Below are 26,950 nucleotides of genomic sequence, written 5' to 3' on the forward strand. Positions count from 1 at the left end.
CTGTGATCTTGCATCCCTCCTTGGTCTCGGCTGAAACACCAACACCGTACTCGTTCTCGCCTGTCACTCTGAAGAAGTAGACTTCTCCCTCCTGCACGTCTAGCAACTTGTACGTGAGTCTGTGGCATGTGTCCGTCAACCTTGTCCAGCCCTTCTTGCTTGCCTCGCGGATATCAACAATGTAGTTCTTGACTGGTCCGCCTCCCTCGTTCTCTGGAGTATCCCAAGTTACGGTAGCTGAAGTCCTAGTAACATCCTTGACACCTACATGGATGGGAGGTCCCGGGGAATCCAGGACTCTCACATTGAGCGTCAAGCTAGTGGTTCCAGCTACGTTGGACAAGGTGATGGTGTATCTGCCAGAGTCGTTGCGAGTTGCTTTCTCCAGGGTGATGGACGTGAAGGTGTCCGTGGTGTCGATGACTGCACGAACTCTAAGGTCCACATCAGGCTTAGACCATGAAACAGTTGGGATGGGTTTGCCCATGAAGGGAACGGTCATTGTGAACGAGCTGCCATCCTTGACAATAAGAGTCTTTCTCATCTCATTGCTGATCTCAAAGACCGGCTCCTCCTCTCTCTCTTTGGCGACCTGTCTGTCGGACTCCTCACTGGGTTCACTGGCTCCAATCTTGTTAATGGACTTGACAACGAACACATATTCAGCTCCGGATGTCAATCCCACAACTGTAAATTCTGTGTTCTTGGTGTTCTGGACTCCGACAATCCATTCGTCATCCAAAGTCTTCCTGTATTCCACTCTGTATCCAGTCACAGGTGCTCCACCATCAAACAGTGGCCTGGTCCATGACAGGGTGGCGGTGGTCTTTGAAGAGTCAATGATCTTTGGCTTGGCAGGAGGTGACGGCAGGAACTGTGGGTCTTCAGCTTTGGTAAGTGGACAAGCGATGCTGGGAGCACTGAGGCCAGCAGCGTTCTCTGCAAACACTCTGTACTCATATTCAGCACCGTTGCGAAGTTTTGAGGCTTTGACTCTGAGGTCATAAACAGGTTTCTTGTTGACACGGCACCAGCGAAGGCCAGTCTTCTCTCTCTTCTCAATGACATAGCCAGCGATACTGGCGCCACCATCAGCAACTGGTCTTTCCCAGCAGATGGTCATTGCCTCACTAGTAACAGCGGTGACTTCAACATTAGTGGGAGCTGCAGCGACAGTGAATGGATCCTTAGCCTGTGTTGGCTCACTCTCCAAGGCCTCGCCTTCTCCGTATTTATTGACTCCCCTGACTCTGAAGATGTACTCGTTTCCTTTGAGCAGCTTGGTCACTTTGCAGGTGGTTGCCTTCATGTCGCCATAGACAAGAGTCCAGGCAAGGCGGCTGGTCTCGCGTTTCTCCACAATGTAATGCATGATTTCAGCACCGCCATTCTCCTGAGGGGGTCCCCATGTGATGGTGCATTTCTCTGCGTTGAGGCCAGAAACTGCCAAAGGTCCGGAGGAAGGTCCAGGTCTGTCCAGAACCTTAACGTTGACAGCCACGGCCCTTGTTCCTGCCACATTGTGCAGGGTAAGGACATACTGGCCAGAATCCCTCCTGATAGCATCTCTGACAATCAGTTGGGTTGCAAAGTTGGTAGATGTGACTTCACACCTAGCCTTTGTATCAACATCCTTTCCATCCTTAGACCATGATACGACTGGGAGTGGACGGCCTGTGATTTCTGCATCGATTTTAATGATTTCTCCAGCCTTGATGACAACCAGCTGTCTGAGGCTATCTTCCATGATAATAGTGGGAGGGTCTACATCATCTTTGACAGTGACGGCACCGGTGTTCTCTGAAGGTGCACTCAACATCTCTGCAGAATTCTTAGCAATGATATGGAAGTCATATTGGACATCTTCTACGAGGCCAGTGACATCAAAGTAAGTGTCTTGCAGGTTGTTGAAGTTACATTTCAGCCAGCGGCCATCTGGAAGTTCTTTACGCTCAACAATATAGCCAGTAATCTTTACTCCACCATCATACTCCGGACCATCCCAGAAGAGGGAAACTGAAGTCCTGGTAACGTTGGTGACTCTAAGGTTACGTGGAGAATCACATGGATCCCTGGCTGCCACAGGATCACAGGCCTTAGTGCATGGACCAATGCCAGCAATATTCTCAGCATAGACTCTAAACTGATAGTGCAGGCCTTCTTCAATGCCTGTCATCTTGAACTGGTTCTCAGCAAGCAGACCTCTGTTGACCTTGGTCCACAGGATGCTGCTTGTGTCTTTGCATTCAATGTGATAACCAGTAACAGGGCTTCCACCATCACTGGCAGGTCTGCCCCATTCCACGAGCATGCCATACTTGGTGGCATGGGTAACACAGACGTTGGTTGGAGCGCCTGGAGGCTCGAAGGGATACTGAGCGACAACAGGGGCCGAATCAATGGCATGACTCTTGCCATAACGATTCTCAGCTGCAATACGGAACTGGTACTCTGTTCCTTGATTGAGACGGGTCACCTTGATTGATGTCCTAGCTACAGTGGCTGAGACTATCTGCCATGTGGTTGTTGTTGTGTCTCTCTTCTCCACCACATAGTTGTTAATCTGGCATCCACCGTCATAGGTTGGAGGATCCCAAGACAGAGAGATGAAGTCAGCGCTCACCTCATCCAACTTAATGTTGCTGGCTGGGCCAGGTTTGTCAAGGATAATAACGGAGATTTCAGCTTTCTTGGTGCCGATTGAGTTAGTCAGAGTAATTTCATACTTTCCTACATCTTCCCTGGTTGCATCCTTGATGGTAATCTTGGATGAAGTCTTGGTAGTGAGAACATTGACTCTGGTTGTCTGCTTAAGCACCTGCTTGTCTTTCTTCCAGGACACCTCGGGCTGAGGTCTGCCTCTGAAGGGGACATCAATCTTCAGGTCATCTCCTGCCTTTACACTGTATGTGTCGACAAACAGGTTGACAATGGGCTCCATGGTCATGTCTTTCACCACTACAGGGGTAGCCAGAGGTTTGGCATCACTCCTGCCCTTTTCATTAACAGCAGTCACCCTGAAGGAGTATTCCTCTCCAGTTGTGAGTCCTTCAACAGTGGCTTCCAGTGCTTTGACTTCACTGCACACAGTCCATTTTTCATCTCCCTTGGGCAGCATCTCCACAGTGTAGTGTGTAATCTTGCTTCCTCCATCATGGTCAGGTTTCTCCCAGGAAAGGGTTGCAGTATGACGAGTAACGTCAACCAGAGTAATCTTACCAGGAGGCAAAGGAGGCTCTGACACTTTGACACTTTCTGTGGCGGCAGGAAGACCTACTCCCAGTTCATTCACAGCCAACACACGGAAATAATATCTACCTCCCTCCTGCAGGTCAGAAATGATGTAAGAGTTTCTCACACAGTTGGAGGAAACGCTGGTGAAAGCCATTCTCTTCTGCTCTCTCTTCTCTACAATATAGTGAGAGATCTTCGCCCCGCCATCAATCAGAGGTGGCTCCCAAGAGATAGAGACTTGATTTTTCTTCACATCCTTAACTTCCAGGTTAGTAGGAGCGCTAGGGGAGTCCAGAACTCTGACATTGATGAAGGCTGATTTAGAGCCATTGAGGTTCTCAAGGGTTAGTACATATTTGCCTGTGTCAAATCTGTCAACATTTTCAATCACCAGCATTGTGTACGAGCTTGTGACTTCAATCTGGGCACGCTCATTGAGAGCGCCATCGGCCTTTGACCATTTGACCTCTGGCTCAGGCTTTCCCCTGATAGGCACAAACAGACGCAAGTTGGCAGAGGCACGAACATTGACCATCTTCCTCAGGTCAGAATCTAGTTCAATTTCAGGAGCCTCCGTTTTCTCAATGGTGGTAATTGACCCAGGCACATCCACATGGTCTCCTACTCCCTCAGAATTTAGAGCAAAGATGCGGAAGCTGTACTCCATATTCTCCTTTAGCATCTTTACAGTGTAGTTGGTGGCCTGGACACCAGTGTGTGATGTGCAAATGATCCATTCATCATCTCCTGCTTCCCTCTTTTCAATAATATATCCGTGGACCAGTGCGCCGCCATCATAGATAGGCTTGTTCCAGGACAGGGAGACTGTGGTGCTTGAATGGTCGGTAAATTTGGGGTTACTTGGAGGTCCTGGTGGATAAATGGCATTACAAGCCTTGATGTATGGACTTGGTGCACTATACTTTCCCACACCAGCAGCATTTTCTGCTGCGACCCGGAATTCATAGGAGTGGCCTTCTAGGAGACCAGTACATCTAAATCTCAGGTCAGTCAGCCTCTTCTTGTTGCACTTGCACCATCTGATGCCATCCTTATCGCGTTTTTCAAGTACATATCCATCGATCTCATTTCCTCCATTTTCCTCTGGTCTCTCCCAGGTAACTACAATGGATTCTCCAGTGATGGCGCTGGGCTCTGGGGTGGTGGGGGCACTGGGAGTGGTGTAGGGGTTACGAGCAACAACAGGATCAGATTCCAAAGGCTCACCAACACCATATTTATTCACAGCAGTGACTCTGAAGATGTATTCATTGCCAGGCAACAATTTTGTCACTTTGTAGCTGATGGCCTGGATTTTGGGCTCAACCACTGTCCATGACAGACGACTGGTCTCTCTCTTCTCAATGGTGTAGTAAGAGATGCTGGCTCCACCATCATGTGAGGGATGGCTCCAGTGCAGATAACATTTCTCAGCTGTGACCCCTTTGACTTCAAGAGGGCCATCTGGAGGACCGGGCCTATCCAGAACCTTAACAGAAACTGGGACCATCTTGATACCTCCCACATTGACAAGTTTAAGGGTAAAGTTTCCACCGTCCACTCTGATGCACTCCTTGACTGTCAGTATGGTACGTGTGATTGTAGTATTAACCTCCATTCTTGGTGTTGTTTTGTCGATCTCTTTTCCATTGTGCAACCAAACAACCTCAGGCAGAGGCTTGCCAGTATAGTCGGCATCAATGACGAATGTCTCACCAGCACTAACAACAGTCAGATCCTTGAATTTAGAATCCAATGTGGCTTCTGGGGCCTCAATTTCATCTTTGGCAGTGATTGCTCCTGTGCTCTCAGAAGGACAACTTGTAATACCAGCAGCATTCCTGGCAAGTACTCTGAACTCGTAAACACAGTCTTCAGTCAAACCACTGACCGTAAACTGGGTTTCAAGGACGTTAGTGAAGCTGGCCTTCATCCAACGGTTATCTGGGTGTTTCTTTCTTTCAACCACATACCCAGTGATCGCACTGCCTCCATCATATTGAGGCCTGGTCCAATTAAGTGTCACATGGTTTCTGGTGATGTCAATAGCATTAGGAGTGCCTGGTGGGTCACAAGGGTCTCTGGCTACTGTGCTCGGAGAGACCTTGCTAGCTTCGCTGACTCCAGCAATATTCTCAGCATAAACTCTGAACTCATACTCAATACCTTCTTCCAACTCTGTAGTCTTGAAACGTGTGTCTGGGATTAGAAGCTTGTTGAGTTTAGTCCACAAGAGGCTGTTCTTCTCCTTTCTCTCAAGGTGATAGCCTAGGATGGGACTACCTCCATTGTCATTGGGAGCTTTCCATTCAACAACCATGTTGTCCTTTGTTGCAGCTGATACGATTAGTGATCCTGGGGCAGCAGGTACAGTGAATGGATACTGAGCAACTACAGCTGTAGAGAGAATAGCATGGCTCTTTCCATATCTATTCTCAGCAGACACTCTGAATTGATACTCCACTCCAGTCTTCAAGTTGGTCACTTTAATGGTTGTCCTGGCAATAGTAGCAGACACTATATGCCATGCAGTTGTGGTTGTGTCTCTCTTTTCCACAATGTAGTTGTTGATCGAACAGCCTCCGGTATACACTGGTGGCTCCCAGGAGAGATTGACATAATTAGAGCTAACTTCCTCAATGTTGACAGGGCCAGTGGGTGGACCTGGTTTTTCAAGAATCACAACAGTAATCTCCTCAGTACATGTTCCAAGAGTGCTGGTGGCTGTGATTGTGTATTTTCCAGAGTCGTCTTTATTTGCATCCTTGATGAAAAGCTTAGTAGATGAAGGAGTGCTGACAACATTTAATCTGGTTGTCTCCTTAAGAGCATGTCCATCCTTCTTCCATTCAACAGTTGGAACTGGGCGTCCAATCACTGGAATATCAACCTTCAGATCCTCACCACTTTGTAAACTATAAGTGGTGAAAGCCATCTTGAAACCAGGCACGATAGTTACATCTTTAGCAGTGACTGGTGCAGCCAGAGGCCTGGGGTCACTCTTGCCCTTCTCATTGAAAGCTGAGATTCTGAACATATACTCATGTCCAGAACTGAGGCCTAATACAGTTCCCTCACACGTTTTGGATATGGCAGCCACGACCCATTCCTCAGAGCCCACAGGCTGCATTTCAATGTAGTAGCCCATGATCCTGCTGCCTCCATCATGGACTGGCTTCTCCCAGGAGAGAGAGGCAGTGGTTTTGGTCACATCGGTCAAAGTGACCTTACCGACAGGCAGAGGAGGCTCTGAGGTCTTGACTGCATCGAATGTCTCAATTCCTTGTCCAACACCAAACTCGTTCTCTGCTAACACTCTGAAATAGTACACAGTTCCCTCAGTGAGGCCAGTGAGACGGTAGCTTGTCTTTGTGCACTTGTTGTCTACATTAGAGTAAACGTTCCTTGTGGACTCACGCTTTTCAACCAGGTAATTCTTGATTCTTGAACCACCATCAATAAGAGGAGGCTCCCAGTTCAGAGTGACGCTTTCCCTCTTAATGTCTTTTACGGTCAGATTAAGAGGAGCCCCTGGAGTATCCAGAACCTTAACAGAGACAAAGGCTGATTTGGTGCCAGCGCTATTTTCCAAATTGAGGATGTATTTTCCAGCATCAAATCGGTCACAGATGTCCACTGAGAGCTGTGTTTGTTCTTCAGTAGTGTCTATCACAACTTTAGTGGGCAGTTCTCCGTCTTCCTTAGCCCAGCTGACCTCAGGGGTAGGACGGCCCTTGAATGGAATGCAGATTCTCATTGAACCTCCTGCGCGGACAACTATTCCCTTCCTGAGCACTGTATCCAGAATCATCTCTGGAGGATCAATCTTACTCATAGGTTTCACGACTCCCTCGACATCTGTGGGCTCACCAACACCCAATTTATTGATGGCACATATGCGCACCTTGTATTCCTGGTGCTCAATTAACTTTTTGATGGTAAACTTGGTAGCATTTACTCCAGAGGCTGGGGTGCATATGGTCCACTCCTCTTCTTCAGCTTTGGTAATTTCAACAGCGTATCCCTGAATATCACAACCTCCATCATAGATGGGACGATTCCATGCCACAGTGACTGAGTCTTTGGTAGTGTCGACCACATGGCCGTTGGTGGGACAGCCTGGTTCAAACATGGGGTCGCAAGCCTTGAGGTAGGGTGTAGCTGGGCTGGGCAGACCCACTCCAGCTGCATTCTCAGCAGATAGCCTGAATTCATATTCATGGTCCTCAGTCAGTCCTGTTACTCTGAAACGCAAGTCTGTTACTCTGCGTTTGTTGCACTTGGTCCACCTGATTCCAGCTCTGTCTCTCTTCTCAACCACATAACCAGCAATCTCACTTCCTCCATTGCTTTCAGGACGGTTCCAGCAGACAGTCATGGAATCCCTGGTGATGTTAGTGATCTCAAGCTCCGTAGGTGAGCCAGGAAGAACAAATGGATTTCTCATGATAACTGGAGATGATTCAAGAGGCTCTCCCACCCCATATTTGTTGACGGCCAGGACTCTGAAAATGTACTCATTTCCCTTCAACAGCTTAGTAACCTTCATCATGGTAGCTCCACAGTCACTGGAGACCACAGTCCATGCCAAGCGGCTGGTTTCTCTCTTCTGAATGACGTAGTGAGAAATGCTAGCTCCTCCGTCGTGCCTGGGTGGAAGCCATGACAGTGAGCACTTCTCCTCAGTGACGTTGCTGACAGTTAGAGGTCCCTGTGATGGGCCTGGTCTGTCCAGGACCTTCACACTGAATGGAACAGTCTTACTTCCAGCCACATTAGTAAGAACCAGTGTGTACTGTCCACCGTCCACTCTAATGGCATCCTTAACAACGAGCAAGGCCTTAAAGTCTGTGTTTTTGATCTCAGCTCTTGCTGAGTTTTCAACTTCAACATTTCCCTTGAACCACTGGGCTGTTGGGATGGGCTTTCCTTCTACACTGGCTTCCAGATTGAAGGTCTCTCCAGCATTGATAACAATGGTCTGGTTGTACATAGCATCTGTCTCACACTTAGGTGTTTCAACTTCATCCCTGGCAGTGATAGAGCCTGTGCTCTCGGAGGGCTTGCTCACAGCACCAGCTGCATTTCTTGCAATTATTCTGAAGTCATATTTACTGTCTTCTGTCAGGCCAGTAACTGTGAATTCAAGTTCAATTACGTTTGCAAAGCTAGCCTTCATCCACTTTCCTTCAGGGAGGTCACGTTTTTCCACTACATAGCCAGTGACTAAGCATCCACCATCATACTGTGGAGGGGTCCATGTCAGCTTCACTGAGTGCCTGGTAACAATCACAGCCACAGGACGGCTAGGAGGATCACATGGGTCACGGGCTACGTAAACCTCAGAGACTTTGCTGCATTTGCCAATGCCAACAATATTCTCAGCATACGCTCTGTACTCATACTCAATTCCTTCCTCAAGAGGAGCAGATTTTAACCTGCAGTCTTGGATGAGCATTTTGTTGATCTTGGTCCAGAGGATACTGTTCTTCTCTTTCCTCTCCAGATGGTAGCCCATGATAGCACTGCCTCCATCAGATGGGGGTTTGTGCCACTCAACTACCATATAGTCTTTAGTGTATGAAGAAACAAATGGTGTTCCTGGTGGGCCAGGCTCCTGGAATGGATACTGGGCCAACACTGGGTCTGAAAGGATTGCATAACTCTTTCCATATCTATTCTCAGCAGAGATTCTGAACTGGTATTCAGCACCTGTCTTCAGATTGGCCACTTTAAGTGTTGTTCTTGCCACAGTGGCAGAAACAACCAGCCAGTTGGTTGTCGTTGTGTCTCTCTTCTCCACCACATAGTTTGAGATTGGGCAGCCGCCTGTATATGTAGGAGGTTCCCAGCTAAGAGTGATACTCTCAGCACTGATGTCCTCCATCTTGAGAGGGCCTGTTATTGGGCCTGGTTTGTCAAGGGTAATCACCTCAATAGTGGCATCCTTGGAAAATTGGGCATTGGCAACATTGATGCTGTACATGCCTGCATCATCTTTGGTGGCATCCTTTATGGTGAGAGTGGTGTGTTGTGCTGCGTCAGTGACATTGACTCTGGTGGTCTGCTTAAGGGCAGCTCCATCCTTGGTCCAAGTAATGGTTGGCTTTGGATGACCAGCGACTGGGACTTCTATCTTGAGGTCATACCCCACCTGGACACTGTAGGTGCTCACTTTGGGTCTGACAGAAGGTTCGATCACAAGGTCCTTTGTGACAACTGGGTAAGCCAGTTGTCTGGCGTCACTTCTGCCTTTGATATTTACAGCAACAACTCTAAACTGGTACTCTTCTCCCTTGAGTAGGTTTGCCACAACAGTCCCCAGTGTTTTCACAGTGGAACACAAAGACCAAGCTTCACTGTCCTTTAATGCAATCTCAACTTCATAGCAACTGATCCTGCTGCCACCGTCATGGTCAGACTTTTCCCAGGAGAGTGCTACAGTGGTACTGGTGACATCAACAACACTGACTTTGCCAGGTGGCTGAGGCTTCTCAGATACTCTAATTGGATCCATAGTTTTAGCTTGCAGACCAATACCATACTCATTCTCAGCCCGGACTCTAAAGAAGAAGACTCCACCTTCAGGAAGAGGCTCAACTTTCCATGACATCTTGTTGCAGGTGGTGATGGGAGAGTAAACTTTCCTGGTGCTCTCTTTCTTCTCAAGAATATAATGCTTAATCTTTGAGCCACCATCCAGAAGTGGAGGCTCCCATGAGAGAGTGACCGAACTCTTGGTGACCTCTTTCACTGTGAAGTTAGTTGGTGGACTAGGTGAGTCCAGGACTCTGACACTGATGAAGACTGACTTCACTCCACTTGCATTCTCTGCAGTCAGGGTGTACTTGCCACTGTCAAATCTGTCCACATTCTCAATGACAAGTGAAGCATAGTTTCCAGTATTGTCAATCTGGGCAGTCTCATTAAGCTCACCATCAGCCTTGCCCCATTTCACCTCAGGAGCTGGACGACCTCTAACAGGAACATACAGCCTGAGAGTGCTCGCTGCTCTAATGTTGATCATCTTTCTCATATCTGCATCCAGATCAAGATCGGGTGCCTCAAGCTTCTCCTCCAGAAGAATCTTTCCTGGGAAATCAGCATGCTCACCAACACCTTCTTTGTTGATGGCACACACTCTAAATTGGTACTCGTGTTTCTCCAAAAGCTTTTTCACTGTAAACTTAGTCTCTGTGATTCCAGCAGGAGGAGTGCACATAAACCATTCATCAGATGCACAATCGCGGGCCTCAACCATGTAAGCCTGAACCTCACAGTCACCATCGTAGATGGGCTTGCCCCATATCAGGGAAACAGTTGACCTAGTTGTGTCCACCACCTTGGGGTTATTTGGTGGGCCTGATATGAAGGAAGGATCCACTGCTTTGTAGTACACTGTTGCTGGACTAGGTGTTCCAACACCTGCAGCATTTTCAGAAGAAAGTCTGAATTCATAGCTGTGGTTTTCTATGAGCCCTGTCACTCTGAAGCGAAGCTCAGTCACGTTGCGCTTGTTGCACCTTGTCCATCTCACACCGTCCTTGTCACGTTTTTCAACAACGTATCCCGAGATGGGGCTGCCACCATCATGTTCAGGTCTCTCCCAGGTTACTACCATGGAGTCTTTGGTGATTGTGAAGACATCTACCTCTGTTGGTGGGTCTGCGGTTACAAATGGATTTCTGGCAATCATCGCCTCAGATTCCAGAGGCTCACCAACTCCATATTTGTTGACTGGAATCACTCTGAAAATGTACTCATTACCAGGAAGAAGTTTTGTGATCTTCAGGTTCAGTGTCTGAACTTTTTGTTCGACTACAGTCCAAACCAATCGGCTAGTTTCTCTCCTCTCAACAATGTAATGGGAAACATCACTTCCTCCATCTTGCAAGGGAGATTTCCAAGAAATGCAGCATTTCTCATTTGTGACTCCATATATGGTGATTGGGCTGTCGGGTGGACCTGGTCTGTCAAGGACCTTGACATTAATGTTAACAGATTTCTCTCCTCCCACATTCTTTACAAGCAAAGTGTACTGACCACCATCGACACGGATAGCTTCTTTAACAACCATACGGGCTGTAAAGTCTGTGTTCTTGAGCTCCAGGCGAGCTGCTTCAAGGATTTCTTTGCCCTCCTTCAGCCAGTGTATAGAGGGTACAGGCTTGCCAGAGACAACAGCCTCAAGTGTGAATGTCTCTCCAGCATTTACCACCACAGCCTGGGAATACTTAGCTTCCAGGTCAATCTTGGGTGGATCCACTTCATCCCTGGCAGTGATGGCTCCAGTAGAATCAGAGGGAAGGCTGGAAACACCTGCTGCATTTCTGGCGATGACACGGAACTCATAAATCTGATCTTCAGTAAGTGCTGTGACAACAAATTGAGTCTCCATGACGTTGGCAAAACTGGCCTTCATCCATCGGCCTGCTCCTTCCTTCTTCTCAACTACATAGCCTGTGATCTTGATGCCGGCATCATACTCAGGTTTGGTCCATCTGAGTGTTACTTGGTTTCTTGTCACAATGACAGCTTCTGGTTTTCCTGGTCTGTCACAAGGATCTCTGGCTACTTGCATTTCAGTCAGTTTACTGACTTTGCTGAGGCCGACAATGTTCTCCGCATAGACTCTGAACTCATATTCAATACCCTCCTCGAGGCCAACAGCCTTGAATCTGGTCTCTGGAATAATTTGTTTGTTCTGTTTCACCCAGAGTAAACTGTTTCTCTCTTTGAGCTCTAGGTGGTAGCCCAGAATTTGGCTTCCGCCATCATTGCTGGGTTTGTCCCACACAATCACCATAGTCTCCTTGGTGGCTGACTGGACCACGACAGAACGTGGATTGCTGGGCACTTCAAATGGATACTGAGCAACAATGGTATCAGAGAGCAGGACTGATGACTTGCCATATCTATTCTCTGCAGCAATCCTAAACTGGTACTCCAATCCTGTCTTTAGACGGGCTGCCTTTACAGTAGTTCTTGCCACTGTAGCAGACACAATCTGCCAGTTAGTGGTAGATGTGTCTCTCTTCTCAACAACATAATTGTTGATGCTGCAACAACCATCATACTCTGGTGGATTCCAAGACAGTATCACGCTGTCAGCAGTTACGTCGTCCAATTTGATTGGGCCAGTTGGAGGACCAGGCTTATCTAGAACAACAACATTTAAATCAGCAGATGCCTCTCCAGCTGAGTTTATCAATTTGATATTGTATGTTCCAACATCATCTCTGCAAGCCTCCTTAACAACCAGTAGAAGGTGTTTCTCTGTAGCTTCAGCATTTACTCTTGTTGTCTCCTTGAGAGCAACGCCATCTTTAAGCCAAGTTGCTGTAGCCTTTGGACAGGCAGCATATGGTATATCTATTTTCAGATCATCTCCTGCTAGCACGCTGTATGTGCTGAACAGCTCTTTGAAGATTGGTGAGATGATCAGGTCTTTAGCTACCACAGGTGCATTGAGGGCACGTGGGTCACTAACTCCTTTTTCATTGGCGGATGAGATACGGAACATGTATTCTTCTCCCTGTGTAAGTCCAGTTACAAGAGCTGCGTTGGTTTTAACCACCATGACCTGGGTCCACTTCTCGCTGCCTTTACCCTGCATCTCAACAATATAGCCTGTGATTCTGCTGCCACCATCATGGTCAGGCTTTTCCCAGGAAAGTGATATGCTGGTGCTGGTAACTTCACCCAGGGAGACTTTGCCTGGTGGTAGAGGCTTCTCTGACACTATAATTGGTTCCACAGTCTCTACTGGGAGGCCAATACCGTATTCGTTCTCTGCCAGGATTCTGAAGAAGTACATCTTTCCTTCCTCAAGGCCTCCAATTTTCCAACTAGACTTATGGCAGCTGGCACAGACGGTTGAGTAAGCCTTTCTGTTTGACTCACGCTTCTCCACAATGTAGTTTCTAACTCTGGAGCCGCCATCAATGAGAGGTGCATCCCAAACAAGGGAAACTGAATCTCTAGTGACCTCTCTGAGAACCAGATTTTGAGGTGCTCCAGGAGTATCCAGCACCCTGACATTGACATAGGCTGTCTTGCTTCCAGAGGCGTTCTCTACAGTCAGAAGGTATTTACCTCCATCAAATCTGTCAACAGTTTCTACCTGAAGAGTGGTGAATGATGAGGTAACTTCAATGTTAGCTTTATCCAGGGATTCTCCATGTTCTCTTGACCATTTCACTTCAGGTGCTGGTCTGCCTGTAATGGGGACGAAGAGTCTGAGTGTGCCACAGGCTCTGATGGCGACCACCTTACGCAGCTCAGCTCCAAGTTCAATTTCTGGGGCAAGCAATCTGTCTTCCGCCTTGGGGGTTCCAGGCACAGCAACAGGTTCTCCCACTCCTTCACAATTAGTAGCACAGATGTTAATTTTGTAATCTTGGTTTTCCTTCAAGTTGGTGATTGTGAAGGAAGTGGCTGTCCATCCCTTCTTAGGAGTGTGAATTGTCCACTCATCCTCTTCAGGCAGACAGGTCTCCACAATATAACCAGTGATATCAGAACCACCATCATAGACGGGCTTGTTCCAAGCAAGAGTAATGGAAGACTTGGTAGTGTCCAGCACTCTGGGGTTACCTGGAGGTCCAGGCTGGAAGATGGTGTCTACAGCTTTGTAGAATGGACTGGAAGGACTAGGCTGACTTAGTCCAGCATTGTTCTCAGCAAATACTCTGAATTCATAATCGTGTCCTACTGTGAGGCCTGAGACCTTGAATCGCAGGTCTGTTACAGTCCTCTTGTTGCACTTGACCCAACGCAGGCCAGTCTTATCCCTTCTTTCAATTACGTAGGTGTTTAATCTACTTCCTCCATCATGTTCAGGGCGCTCCCAGCATACAACCATGGAGTCCCTGGTAATGGTGGTAACTTCTGGCGACTGTGGTGGATCACTTGGCACATAGGGGTTGGCCATGATGATAGCTTGAGACTCGATAGGTTCACCCACGCCATACTTGTTGACAGCCATGACTCTGAAGACGTACTCATTGCCCTTCAGAAGCTTTGTGACCTTGAACCTGTTTGCTTGAAGGTCTGTGGCCAAGTTTGTCCATGCCAACCTACTGGTCTCACGCCTCTGAAGGATGAAATACTCTATCTTGGCACCTCCATCGTGTGTTGGATGAAGCCAGTTAAGGACACATTTCTCAGCAGTGACGTTAGTAACAGTGAGGGAGTCTGGTGGTCCAGGTCTGTCGAGCACCTTGACATTGTATGTGAACTTGGCAAAGCCACCGGGATTGCTGGCAGTCACAACAAAGGCACCGCCATCCTTCCTCAGGGAATCTTTGTTTAATAGAGTAGTGTGGAAGTCAGTTGTCTTTATCTCTAGCTTGGCTGTATCTATAAGCTCCTTTCCATCCTTGGTCCATACCAGAGATGGGAGTGGCCTGCCAGTCACACTGGCATCCAGTTTGAACACTTCTCCAGCCATGACAACAACAGTGCTGCTAAATGAAGCATCAACATCAAGCTTGGGCTCTTCAATGTCATCTCTGCAAGTGACTTCCTCTGATGACTCTGATGGAGCACTGGTGGCACCAGCTGAGTTTCTAGCAACCACACGGAATTCATAAGTTGAATCCTCGGTCAGGCCACTGATTGTGTAGACTGTTTCAAGGATGTTGTTGAAGTTGGCTTTGAGCCAGCGTCCATTGGGCATTTCTCTCCTCTCCACTGTGTATCCAGTGATGGAGAATCCACCATCTCCCTCTGGCCTGGTCCATGACACTGTCACTTCATGTCTGGTGATATTCAATGCCACTGGCCTGCCTGGCGGGTCGACTGGGTCCAAAGCATACATAGTCTCAGAGGGTTTGCTTGGTCTGCTGAGACCGGCCATGTTTTCAGCGGTAACACGATGCTCATATGCAATTCCATCAACAAGGCCTGTTGATTTGAAGATATTACCGACAACAAGAGCTTTGCTGTTCCTCTGCCACAAAATGCTGTTTTTCTCTTTTCTGTCCACGTGATAGCCTAGGATTGGACTGCCTCCATCAGAGGAAGGCTCGTTCCAGCTCAAAACCATGGAATCCTTGTTGAAAGATGTAATCACAGGAGTGCCTGGTTGGTTTGGCACATTAAATGGATAGGCTGCCAGCACTTGTTCAGAGACAATGCATGGTCCGATGCCATATCTGTTCTGGGCCTTGACACGGAACTGATATATGGTTCCAGTGTGCAGGCGAGCTGCCTTGAATGTGGTCCTGATCACTGTTGCTGCCAGCTCCACCCAGGAAGTACCAGTAGTCTCCCGCATCTCAACAATGTAGTTGTTGATGGGAACGCCTCCATCGCTCTCTGGTGCCTCCCAGGACATGAGAACGTAATCACAAGAAACCTCTTCCAGCTTGATGGGACCAGTGGGAGGACCTGGAATGTCGTGAACCAGGACTGTGATCGTCTCCTCCACTGTACCTAGCATGTTCTTTCCAATGATGGTATACGGGCCTTCGTCACTCCTCTTGATCTCACCGATGTTGAGGATAGTTGATGTTTGTGTGGTTTCAATGTTGATTCTTTGTGTCTCCTTGAGCACTGTCTCTCCCTTCTTCCAGGAAACAACAGCCTTTGGTTTGCCGAGTACGGGGATCTCCACCTTGACGCGGTCCCCTGCCTTGGCAATGACTGTCTTCTGGTAGACTCCACGTAGGTCAAAGGAAGGAGCGGAACTCTGCTCTTTGATTACAGCAGGCCTGCTCTCACGTGGGTCGCTCCTGCCTGAAGCATTGACCGCCATTATGCGGAAGGTATATTCTGCGCCCTCAATCAGATCTGGGACAATGTAGTCCAGGGCCTTGATAGTTGTCACATGGACCCACTGCTCAGTATCCTTCTTTTGGACCTCAATGACGTATCCAGTGATCAGGCTGCCACCATCATGCAGGGGCTTTGTCCATGCCAGGCTGGCACTGTCGGCTGTCACATCTGTGACATACAAGTTCTCCGGTATAGAGGGGGCCTGGGACACCCTAATTGGCTCAGGGGTTTCAGCGGGCTCACCAACGCCCAAGTCATTCTCAGCAGAGATACGGAAGTAGTAGTAAGCTCCCTCCTCAAGGTCTGTGAACTTGTAGGAACACTTTGACCATGCAGTGTTAAGAACTGTGTAGGCCTTCTTGGTGGCTTCTCTCTTTTCAATAACATATTTGTGAATCTTAGAACCACCATCGATTATGGGGATTTCCCACTGGAGCGTGATGCTCTTCTTAGTGATCTCTCTAGGTTTGAGGTTGACCGGTGGTCCTGGCGTGTCCAGAACCTTCACGTTAACGAAGCCGGTCTTCTTTCCAGCAACGTTCTCCAGACAGAGGTTGTACTTTCCGGCGTCGTATCTGGTGCAGTCAGAGATAACCAGGAGAGTGTAGGACTCTGTGGTATCAATGTGTGCACGTTGTTTCAGGTTGGTATCATCTTTGCTCCATGTTACTTCAGGAACAGGAAGGCCTCTGATTGGCACAAACAGACGGATTGAAGCACGGCACCGGACCACCAGGGTTCTCCTGCATTCGGCATCCAGCTCAAAGTCTGGCACTGTCTCCTGGTCCACCAGTTCAATCACCTTCTCAACCTCTGCTGGTTCGCCAACTCCTTCTGAGTTGATAGCGGAGACCCTGAAGTGGTATTTTCCTCCTTTTTGAAGTTTCGCAATAACGTATTCAGTAGATTTCAATGTGTACTGGGTCTCTAACTCCCAATCATCATGTCCCTCTTTCTTGTACTCAACGATATATCCATCTACTTCAAGACCACCGTCATAGTGGGGTCGGCCCCAGGCAAAGTTGGCTGTGGTTTTTGTGGTGTCCTTAATTCTGGGGTTGGATGGAGGACCAGGTGGATCTAATAAAAAAAGGAAAACAGAAGTTTAAAGATTTTTATCTGGGCTTTTTATAAATATGTTTGATATGCATTTTCTGACTTTTCTGTACATCCATTTTAAAATATAATTAAAAATTAGATGAGTCAAGTGTTACTTACACACAATGTCCCTGGTCATCACAGCGGGGCATGGCTCGCTTGGCTCCCCGAATCCAGCTTTGTTCTCAGCAGTCACTCTAAACTCATACTCGATTCCTTCGCTCAGACCTTGCACCTTAAAGCGCAGGTCAGGGACAGACCTCTTGGAGGCCCTCACCCATCTCATTCCTCTCTTCTCTTTCCTCTCTACACTATATCCTCTGATGTCACTTCCACCGTCATTTACTGGTCTCTTCCATGAAATGGTAACAGCGGTCCTACTGACGTTATCAACCTCTGGGATGGAGGGTGGACCTGGTGGGCCTGGGAAAACAAAATATGCAAGAACATTTTGGTCAGCTATACTTTGAGCTAATTAAACGCCACACTCAAGCAGAAAATATACAATTATTTCACTCTGATACAGTGCAGTGCCGTTTTTAGTGGACCTTAGAGGTAATTGTATTTCCAGATTATTTTCTCGAAATGCATATTTTAAAAACACAAAAGTTCCTCCTCTCATATGATGTCTCCCATGGCCCTAATACTCCTCAGTAAAAATATATTATCTTAATTGTATTACATTGAAAAAAAAATATATAAACAACAGAAACTTACCATAGCTGTTTTCCATTTTGACTGGACCAGACTGGCTCGAGTCTCCAGTGCCGTACTGGTTCACGCCCATCACTCTGAATATGTACTCGTTGCCCTTGATCAGTTTGCCGGCTACATATCTGCAGTCCATTATGTTCTCAGCGAGCTTGGTCCACGTCAGGCGGCTGGTCTCTCTCTTCTCCAGAATATAAGACTTGATGGTAGCGCCTCCGTCCTCCTGTGGTGGAAGCCAGGTCAGCGTGCACTTTGCAGCTGAGATGTTACTAGCTTCGATGGGGCCTGGTGGTCCGGGCACGTCGAGGACCTTAACCTTAACACGCTCTTCCTTGATACCGAAGGGGTTGCTAGCTGTGATGACGTACTCTCCTGTGTTATTTCTGCTTGCATATTTGATAGCCAGAGTTGAGGAGGTTGGGGTGCTGGAGATTGTGATGATGTCAGAAGTCTTGAACTCGCGGCCTCCCTTGGACCATACAGCCGTAGGAGGAGGTTTGCCCACAATCTTTGACGCACTGATCACAATGGTGTCTCCAGCCCTGACTGATACACCGTCCTTCATGTCCGGGTCAATAGTGATGGTCGGGGACTCTGCAGAGACGACGAAAGGAAGAAAGTTGCATTATAATTGTCTATAGATCTCGTAAATTCAAATTCTTGACTTCTAAGGTGAGATACTACAGGTTAATATGGTTCAAATGTTTAACTTATAGATATCATCATCATGGAACTTGGCCAGTTGATTCATGATATTAAAACAATATACAATACATTTTGGACCTTTGATTTACTAGTTTGAAAGATTACATGTTATGGAAAATGCAAAATATTGAACCAAAAACCTCAAAATTGACCAGTACTTTAAAAAAAAAACAATGCCTTTTCCCTCTAGTTTCTCACCTTAAGATTTCTGATATTTGTATAAGACTAATGCTATTGTTACTGTTCAACTTACCATACTCATCCTTGCAGGTGAGGAGCTCCGTACATTCTGAAGGCACACTGATTGCACCTGCAGCATTCTTGGCCCGGATCCTGAACTGATACTGGGCACCTTCTGTCAGGTCTGGAACTGTGAAAGCACATCCGTGTATGTTGACGTGGTTAGCCTTAGCCCAGGCCTTTCCACCAGCCTCCATCTTCTCCACCATGTAGCCGACTAGCTTGTGGCCACCGTCGTATTTCGGAGGAGTCCAAATGAGAGTGACTGTATTTCTCGTGGCATTAATCACCTCAGGATTGCCAGGAGGATCTAAAAAAAAGCACAAAAATAATGTATTTTATTAAGACGTACAGAAAACACAACACGTCATTCTAAAAAATAGCAATTTTCTATATTTCACACTCCAGTACATGTGTCTAAAAATGTTTGAATATCAATGAAAAGCAATTTTCTTCCGTAATTTAATAAAAAAAGTAAAATTTCCATTTATTCTAGAGTCATTACACATGAAGTGGAATTAATCTAGAATAAACACACTTTTAAAAAGGTTGATATTTCTATATTATAAATCCCTTTTTTAGTTTGGTTTTATGTCAGTCATTTACGAGATTTTTTATTCCATGAATTTTTTTAAAATGCCCCTGTATACAACGAACAAAGTAGTGTAAACCGCAACAGTGTTATGTTATGTATATTATTGAATGTTTCTGAAATGTAATGAAGACTTAATTCAGTCCTCTACTGGTTGGCACCCCCCCACCCTCCTCCCCAAGCTATTTATATGATAAAAAAGTGACTCTATGACCTTTTCTTTTTTCTTCACATTTTATTTCTGTGCTTTTCGTTTGTTTTTCTGTTGCATGTCTGTTCCCATTACTATGCAAAAAAAAAAAAACTTAATTGATTGAACTCACCGATAGGATCCAGTGCGACCACAGCCTCTGTGACCTTGCTTGCCCTTCCTAGTCCGGCCATGTTCATAGCTATCACTCTGAACTCGTACTCTAGACCTTCAGTCAGTCCAGTGACTCTGCACTCCTTTACTCTCAGAGGAGTCTTACTGGCACGCTTCCACATCAGACTGTTCCTTTCCTTATACTCCACATGATAGCCTGCAAGAAAACACACAAAACAAGTTATTTCTGTTCAGCTGTGATGCCCATGCTTTACTATAAGGCTGCACAATTCATTGACATTTTATCAGGATTTTTGTTTTATTCTATACCAGGTGAAGTATAAATTTTGTATTTTTCCTTTTTTTTTCCTTAACTTATTCTTAATTTTTTATTGTGAATCAATTGCGCAGATATTTTAGACCTATTTCCAATTTTTCAAATCGCAGGAACGTGCAATATTTGTTTTGTCTAACCCGAATGGAGTGCTTGGACATACAGTATGTCACCTTGATGTAACAAAAAACAAAACGTGAAAAATAAAGTATCAAAAATTAAAAAATTCTAATAAAAGTCTGTTACCGGTGATTGGGGAGCCGCCGCTGTCCCTTGGATCATTCCAGGTCAAAATGGCCGACTCATGGCGGATGCTCACGATCTCTGGGGGAGCCGGAGCCTCGGGCACATCTGGAGGAAAAAATTATAAAAAAAAATATTTATACATATATTTGTGTGTGTGTGTGTGTGTGTGTGTGTGTGTGTGTGTGTGTGTGTGCGCGCGCTTATGTGCTCATCTGCTCTTATGCTAGTGTGTAAGCATATGAACAGGAACAAGACTAATATGTACATATGTATTTTGGGTGTGGTTTCTATATAAGCTTTTACAGGTTTCTGCCACGCCCACACATGTATTTACATTTTTTTTCTACTACGTGTTTTTATAGCGATTGTATGTGAAATAAAAGTTACTAGTTACTAAAGATGGAATCATCCACCACTGCCTCAAGTCTTTCCACAATATCAAGTGATGAGGTGAAGATGTATTTAGTTATTTATTCTATAGTACTTCTTCTTCTTCTTGGTCTTCCAACAGGTGCATTTTCCAAGACGCCCCAAATGCACCTAAATCACTTTTATTTTATTTTTTTCAAAACATTTTTGTTGTTGAAAACTTTCAATAGATTTGCTTGACATTTAGATGTTAACCTAGCTATTTGTTTCAGGCCAAAATAATAATACACTTTTAAGCTAATTCATTCCTAAGGATGTGTGTTATATACTCACTGAATGGATGCTGGGCGATGATGGGGTCGGACCTCAGGTGCTCTCCAACCCCGTACTTGTTCTCTGCAAACACTCTGAAGATGTATTCCGTTCCATCGTGGAGCCTTATCACCCTCATGGAAGTCTTCTGAATAGCCGAAGCTACGGTGGCCCACTTGCTGTCGGTGGTCCTTCTCTTTTCCACGATGTAGTTAGAAACCTCCGCTCCTCCGTCGTCTGCGGGCGGTCCCCACTCCAAGGAAAGGCTGTCGGCGGTGACTTCATCGAACGTAATGGGTCCGGTACAGATGCCTGGTTTGCCCACAACTTTAATGTTGAACTTGCAGTCCTTCATGCCGGCGCTGTTCCTCACGTGAATGGTGTATGTGTCTGCGTCGGAGCGTTGGCAGTCCCTGATAAGTAGCGTAGTGAAGCCCGGGGATGATTCAACACACATGCGGCCAGTATCGCCTATCATGCTGTCAGCCTTCTTCCAGTTGGTGGTGGGGTAAGGCACGCCGGAGATGGGGATGTTGATACGTGAGGTGCTTCCCTCTTTCACTATCTGACAGCCGTCCTGCAGAGCGCTCAAGTTGCATTCAGGTTGCACTGGAAATGAAAGATTATTATTATTTTTTTCATTAGATGAAAGTTGGAGGCAATAGCAAAACAAAAAGCTATTAATCCTACTAATGCTATTTCACGTGCTCCTCAGAAATATCTCACAAAAAAGTTTTCAAGTTTTTCGTATCCATTTTTTTTTTTAATTGATCATACGTTTAAATTTATGTTTTTATTATTTGAGCACGTTCAAGAAATTGACTAATATATATCATTTTTTTAACACTTTAGCTGTAAACTTACCAAACTGGTCCTTGGCTACCACAGTGAGCTCAGTGGGCGGCCCCTCTCCCGACTCGTTCAAAGCCTTGACTCTGAAGAGATATTCCTTTCCGTCGGTGAGTTCTCCGATGGTGTGTGTGTTGTTCTTTGCCTTCATGATCTCCTTCCACTTCTCCTCTCCCTCACTCTGCTCTAGGATGTAAGCGCTAATGATGCTACCGCCGTCGCTTAGCGGCTTCTTCCAGCCGAGAACGATGGAGTCTTTGGTAGTTTTCACGGCTTTGAAGTCTGTCACTGCACCAGGTTGTTCTGAAAAAGGAGGATAGATAGACAAAAGTGTTAAAAATCTACTTCACCGGTGGAAATATGAAGGTGTATTGAACTCTTGAGATCCTATGTAGTATAAATGTGCAAAACATTTTAGAAATCGGTTCATCCTAGCCTGAGAAAAGGCAGAAAGAGTGTTTTATGGTCTCACTGTCTAACCCTACATTTTACTAGTGTGACATCACATATAGAAATCTTCGTGAAACTTTGCCAGTTGATTACCGACATTAAAACTATAATTTTTTTGTACAAGAAAAAGGTAATAAAATAAAATAAAATAAAATAAAATAAAATAAAATGAAATGAAATAAAATAAAATAAAATAAAATAAAATAAAATAAAATAAAATAAAATAAAATAAAATAAAATAAAATAAAATAAAATAAAATAAAATAAAATAAAATAAAATAAAATAAAATAAAATAAAATAAAATAAAATAAAATAAAATAAAATAAAATAAAATAAAATAAAATAAAATAAAATAAAATAAAATAAAATAAAATAAAATAAAATAAAATAAAATAAAATAAAATAAAATAAAAATCTTTGCATAAACTATACTTGTATGTACCTGATGCGCGGACGCTGCCGGCGGTCTCACAGCCCTCTCCGATGCCGTAAGCGTTTTCAGCGAGGACCCTGAAGCAGTAGGCCTGGCCCGCCTCCAGGTTGGGGATTCTGAAGGAAATCTTATGGCAGTTGGCCTCCACACAGGTCCAGGCCTTACGCTCGGCCAGACGCTTCTCTACCACGTAACTCTTGACGGGGCTGCCTCCATCTAACAGCGGGCATTCCCAGCTGATACTGGCGTGGTTCAATGAGGTTTCCTTCACCACTAGGTTCATAGGGGGGCTAGGAGTGTCTGAATTGGGGGGAAAAGAAAAGCAGAGGTTTTGTTATCAGAGCAGACTGTTTCGATGCATGAATTGTTTTTGTCTGTACTAGGAAATAATGTCGGGAAGTGCAGAGGAATCAGAGGAAAAGAGAAAATCGATTTACTTGACAGGTCGGAGAGACAGAGATGAAATGTGTCAGAGAGGGGAATGACATGCAGAGAACGACCCGGGCTGGATTCTAACCCGGGTCTGCTGTGAAGAGGACTGAGACTCTATGGAGGGGGGGGGGGGGTGAGGAGTCTAACTCTAACCACTAAACCACGAGCACCCCCCTAATTTATCACCAATTTTTAACACAAAATCTAACCAATGCCTTTAACAGTGTCTTAAGGCAAGGCAAGGCAAGTTTATTTCTATAGCACAATTCAGACACAAGGCCATTCAAAGTGCTTTACAGGGGGCAAGATTAAAATACATCATACACATTAGAAAAGAGAAGGAATAGAAATAAAACATTTAAAAAAGCTAATGAGTAGAAATCTTACCGAGAACCTTGACCACGATGGTGTAGCTCTTGGATCCGCTGCCGTTCTCCAGAGACAGAATGTATTTCCCGGCGTCGTATCTGTTGATGTCTTCTATCATGAGCAGCGTGTCCCATTCTGAGGTCTTTATCAACAGACCCTGTCGCTCACGCAGGTTAGCGTCAAATTTAGTCCAGGTCACCTTTAAAATCAACATCAACAAGTCAGTTGTTATTTATATTTCTATAGCCCAATATTGAACAATAAAACCCTCTATCTGTCCGTCCGTCCGTCCGTCCGTCCGTCTATCTATCTATCTATCTATCTATCTATCTATCTATCTATCTATCTATCTATCTATCTATCTATCTATCTATCTATCTATCTATCTATCTATCTATCTATCTATCTATCTATCTATCTATCTATCTATCTATCTATCCATCTATCCATCCATCCATCCATCCATCCATCCATCCATCCATCCATCCATCCATCCATCCATCCATCCATCCATCCATCCATCCATCCCTCCCTCCCTCCCTCTCTCCCTCCCTCCCTCCCTCTCTCCCTCTTTCCCTCCATCCATCCATCTATCAAAACAGAGTAAGGAAAGTGAACAGACCTTTGGAGCGGGCCTTCCCTTCAATGGGACGTAGAGTCTCATAGTGACACCGGCGCGAAGAACCAAAGCTTTCCTGAGATCAGCGTCTAACTCAGCCTCAGGAGGAACTAGAGGGAAAGAAAAAAGATTGATTCACATTAATTTGTAAATATTTTTTCATCACATTGCACATTGCAATTTAACTTATCTACTTTTTACTTTGTATTCTATTTTATATATACTGTTTTATATTAATAAGTTACTGTTACTGTTTTAATTATAAGTGTACACTTCTTCCTGCTCCTTTTCAGGCATATCACATCAATACAGATCATTTGTTTTCTTTTTTTTCTTTTTGTGAAGTCATTTAAAAATACATTTTGTTTATTGTATTTTTATGCTTTTCATTTTGTTTTGTATTGTTTTTGATATGTCTGAATAAATAAATAAAAATTAAAATATTGTACAAAAACAATTCCTTTGCACTACTTTGTTTTTCAGAATGTATCTAATGTAAATATTGTTTATGTTTATGTTTATCTTATTATACTCTATATATTTTTTTATGTTCCTATTGCACCGTGGGTCAGAGATAAACGCTGTTACCATTCTGATGTATGTCTAACATATATCAGAAGTGACAATAACACATTTAGACTTAGACTTGACTTATGATCATCAGAGGAAAATGAGACTGTTTCAGAAATATTTAAAAGTTCCTCGTAGGAAGAAGTTAAAGAAAATGTTAACTGAAGAAATTCAATCTAGTCTCTAAAGGTGCTCCGAGGAACTTTCAGTGTGCGTTAATTCTAGCGCCCCCCTTTGGACAAAGGCGGTAGTGTTTTTACCACGCCAGCTGTTGTTCCTGGGTGAGCGTACCCATGACAAAGGCATTAAGTAAAACTATATAAAAAGATCATTATTTGCACTGATGGTCTCGTTTGCTGTTACATATAATTTATGATCATCAGAGGAAAACAACTGACTGTTTCAGAAATATTTAAAAGTTCCTCGTAGCACCTTTAAATAACCAAGTATAAAGAACTAAACTAAAAGAGAGAGAGAGAGAGAGAGAGAGAGAGAGAGAGAGAGACAGTCATTATAACCATTATATATACACAGAGAGAGAGAGAGAGAGAGAGAGAGAGAGAGAATGCAAAAATCGCTGCTGAAAGTAGAAAAATAGTACTAAATGAGACACATACTCAGGATATCCTTGGCCATGTGGTTGCCGGGCACTTCGCTGGGCTCACTGAAGCCGATCTTGTTGACAGCGCTGACTCTGAACTGATACTCGTAGTTGTCCAGGAGACCCGTCATGAGGAATTTGGTCTTCTGTAGTTTCTTGGGGATGTTGCACTTGTTCCAGTCTTCTGCCTCTGCTCTCTTACACTCCACCAGATAGCCGATGATCTCACAGCCGCCGTCGTACGCTGGCTTGGTCCAGCTGAGACTGATGGACGTCCGGGTAGAATCAACCACTTTGGGGAAGGCGGGAGGGCCAGGAGGGTCTAGGGGGGAGAATTATAGAAGTGGTTAACATTTAGGTTATTTTTTTGTTTTTTTAATACTTTATTTATAACATGTACATAAAAAAAAACGTTGAAAAAAGGTAAACAATAATAAAAGATAAAATAAAATAAACAACAAATATGGCGTACTCTACCATACAGGTCTCTATGTCAAATGTCAAACTGAAAATAAAAGTTATTTGAGGCGCTAAGTAGGTCCCTTCAGAACTGAAAAAATAATAATCTTTATTAACAGCTACTTATTTTAGTATTTTCATTTAAGTTTTCTGAGTATTTTAAAACTATAACGATTTGTTTCAATTAATTATTTAAATTCAAAAAATATGTTTCTAAGAGTTCTCCCTGCACAAATAAAGGGAGCTTGCATACCACTGCTAGCTTGCGTAGCATAGTTTCGGAATGACTGCCATAGATAATTTACCAAATATAAAATAATCTCCAAACCAAATGTTTACTAGGCTAATAAAAAAGAAAAAAGAAAAAAACATTTAAATAATCTCTAGGCTAATAAAATGTAGAAAAAAAAAACTTTATTAACAGCTACTTACAGACAGGGTCGACGGCCAGCGCTGCCTTGGATGCGTCGCTTGGTTTTCCCAGACCGGCTTTGTTCATGGCGATGACTCTGAACTCGTACTCTGATCCCTCGGTCAGCTGCAGGGCTTTGATGGTGCGGTCGATGACTGGACGGCGGTTCACCTTTAAGAAGTAAAACAAATGAGTCAATTGTTTGTGTGTGAATGTGTGTGTGTGTGTGTGTGTGTGTGTGTGTGTCTCTCTCTCTGTTTGTGTGTGAATGTGTGTGTGTGTGTGTGTGTGTGTGTGTGTGTGTGTGTCTCTCTCTCTGTTTGTGTGTGTGTGTGTGTGTGTGTGTGTGTGTGTGTGTGTGTGTGTGTGTATATAACAATAAGAAGAAGAATAATAACTGTAGTGAGATAGGATATTGTAAATGTAATACAATAATGTTAAAATCTAAAGTTGGTGTGTGTGTGTGTGTGTGTGTGTGTTTGAGTTTGAGTGTGTGAGTGTGTGTGTGTGTGTGTGTGTGTGTGTGTGTGTGTGTGTCAAAAATCATATCATGTCATACCTTAACCCATGCCAGCTCGGTAGCCTCACGTTTCTCCACCATGTATCCCAGGATATGAGCCTTGCCGTCGTTAGCTGGAGCCTTCCAGCTCACTGTCATGGAGTTCTGAGTCACGGTTGTGATTACGGGCGGCTCGCTAGGCCCAGGGACGTCTAGAGAAAGACATGAGAATAATATAATATTAAGGTTTAAAAAAAATTTATGTATGAAATACTTTGAGTAAATAAGAAAGAGAAAAAGAAAGTGTATTAAAAAAATAAACAAAAGAAAA

At 44.8% G+C, this 26,950-nt stretch overlaps 1 protein-coding gene across 1 annotated transcript in view; it reads right to left on the reverse strand.

Moving 5' to 3' along the window:
* ttn.2 (titin, tandem duplicate 2) overlaps nt 1-26,950 on the reverse strand; it is a 312,546-nt gene that overhangs the window by 46,496 nt on the left and 239,100 nt on the right. The window contains exons 225-238 of the mRNA XM_080038538.1: nt 26,680-26,831; nt 26,141-26,291; nt 25,266-25,571; nt 24,082-24,188; nt 23,478-23,658; nt 22,668-22,958; nt 21,790-22,077; nt 20,947-21,534; nt 20,245-20,349; nt 19,684-19,881; nt 18,782-19,078; nt 17,830-18,417; nt 17,233-17,535; nt 1-17,094 (exon numbers count right to left, since the gene is read on the reverse strand). Coding sequence (XP_079894664.1) covers nt 1-17,094; nt 17,233-17,535; nt 17,830-18,417; nt 18,782-19,078; nt 19,684-19,881; nt 20,245-20,349; nt 20,947-21,534; nt 21,790-22,077; nt 22,668-22,958; nt 23,478-23,658; nt 24,082-24,188; nt 25,266-25,571; nt 26,141-26,291; nt 26,680-26,831 — 20,649 coding nt within the window. The remainder of the gene's footprint in view (nt 17,095-17,232; nt 17,536-17,829; nt 18,418-18,781; nt 19,079-19,683; nt 19,882-20,244; nt 20,350-20,946; nt 21,535-21,789; nt 22,078-22,667; nt 22,959-23,477; nt 23,659-24,081; nt 24,189-25,265; nt 25,572-26,140; nt 26,292-26,679; nt 26,832-26,950) is intronic.

The sequence above is a fragment of the Ammodytes marinus genome, assembly GCF_949987685.1.
Source record: "Ammodytes marinus genome assembly, chromosome: 12".
Lineage (NCBI taxonomy): Eukaryota > Metazoa > Chordata > Actinopteri > Uranoscopiformes > Ammodytidae > Ammodytes > Ammodytes marinus.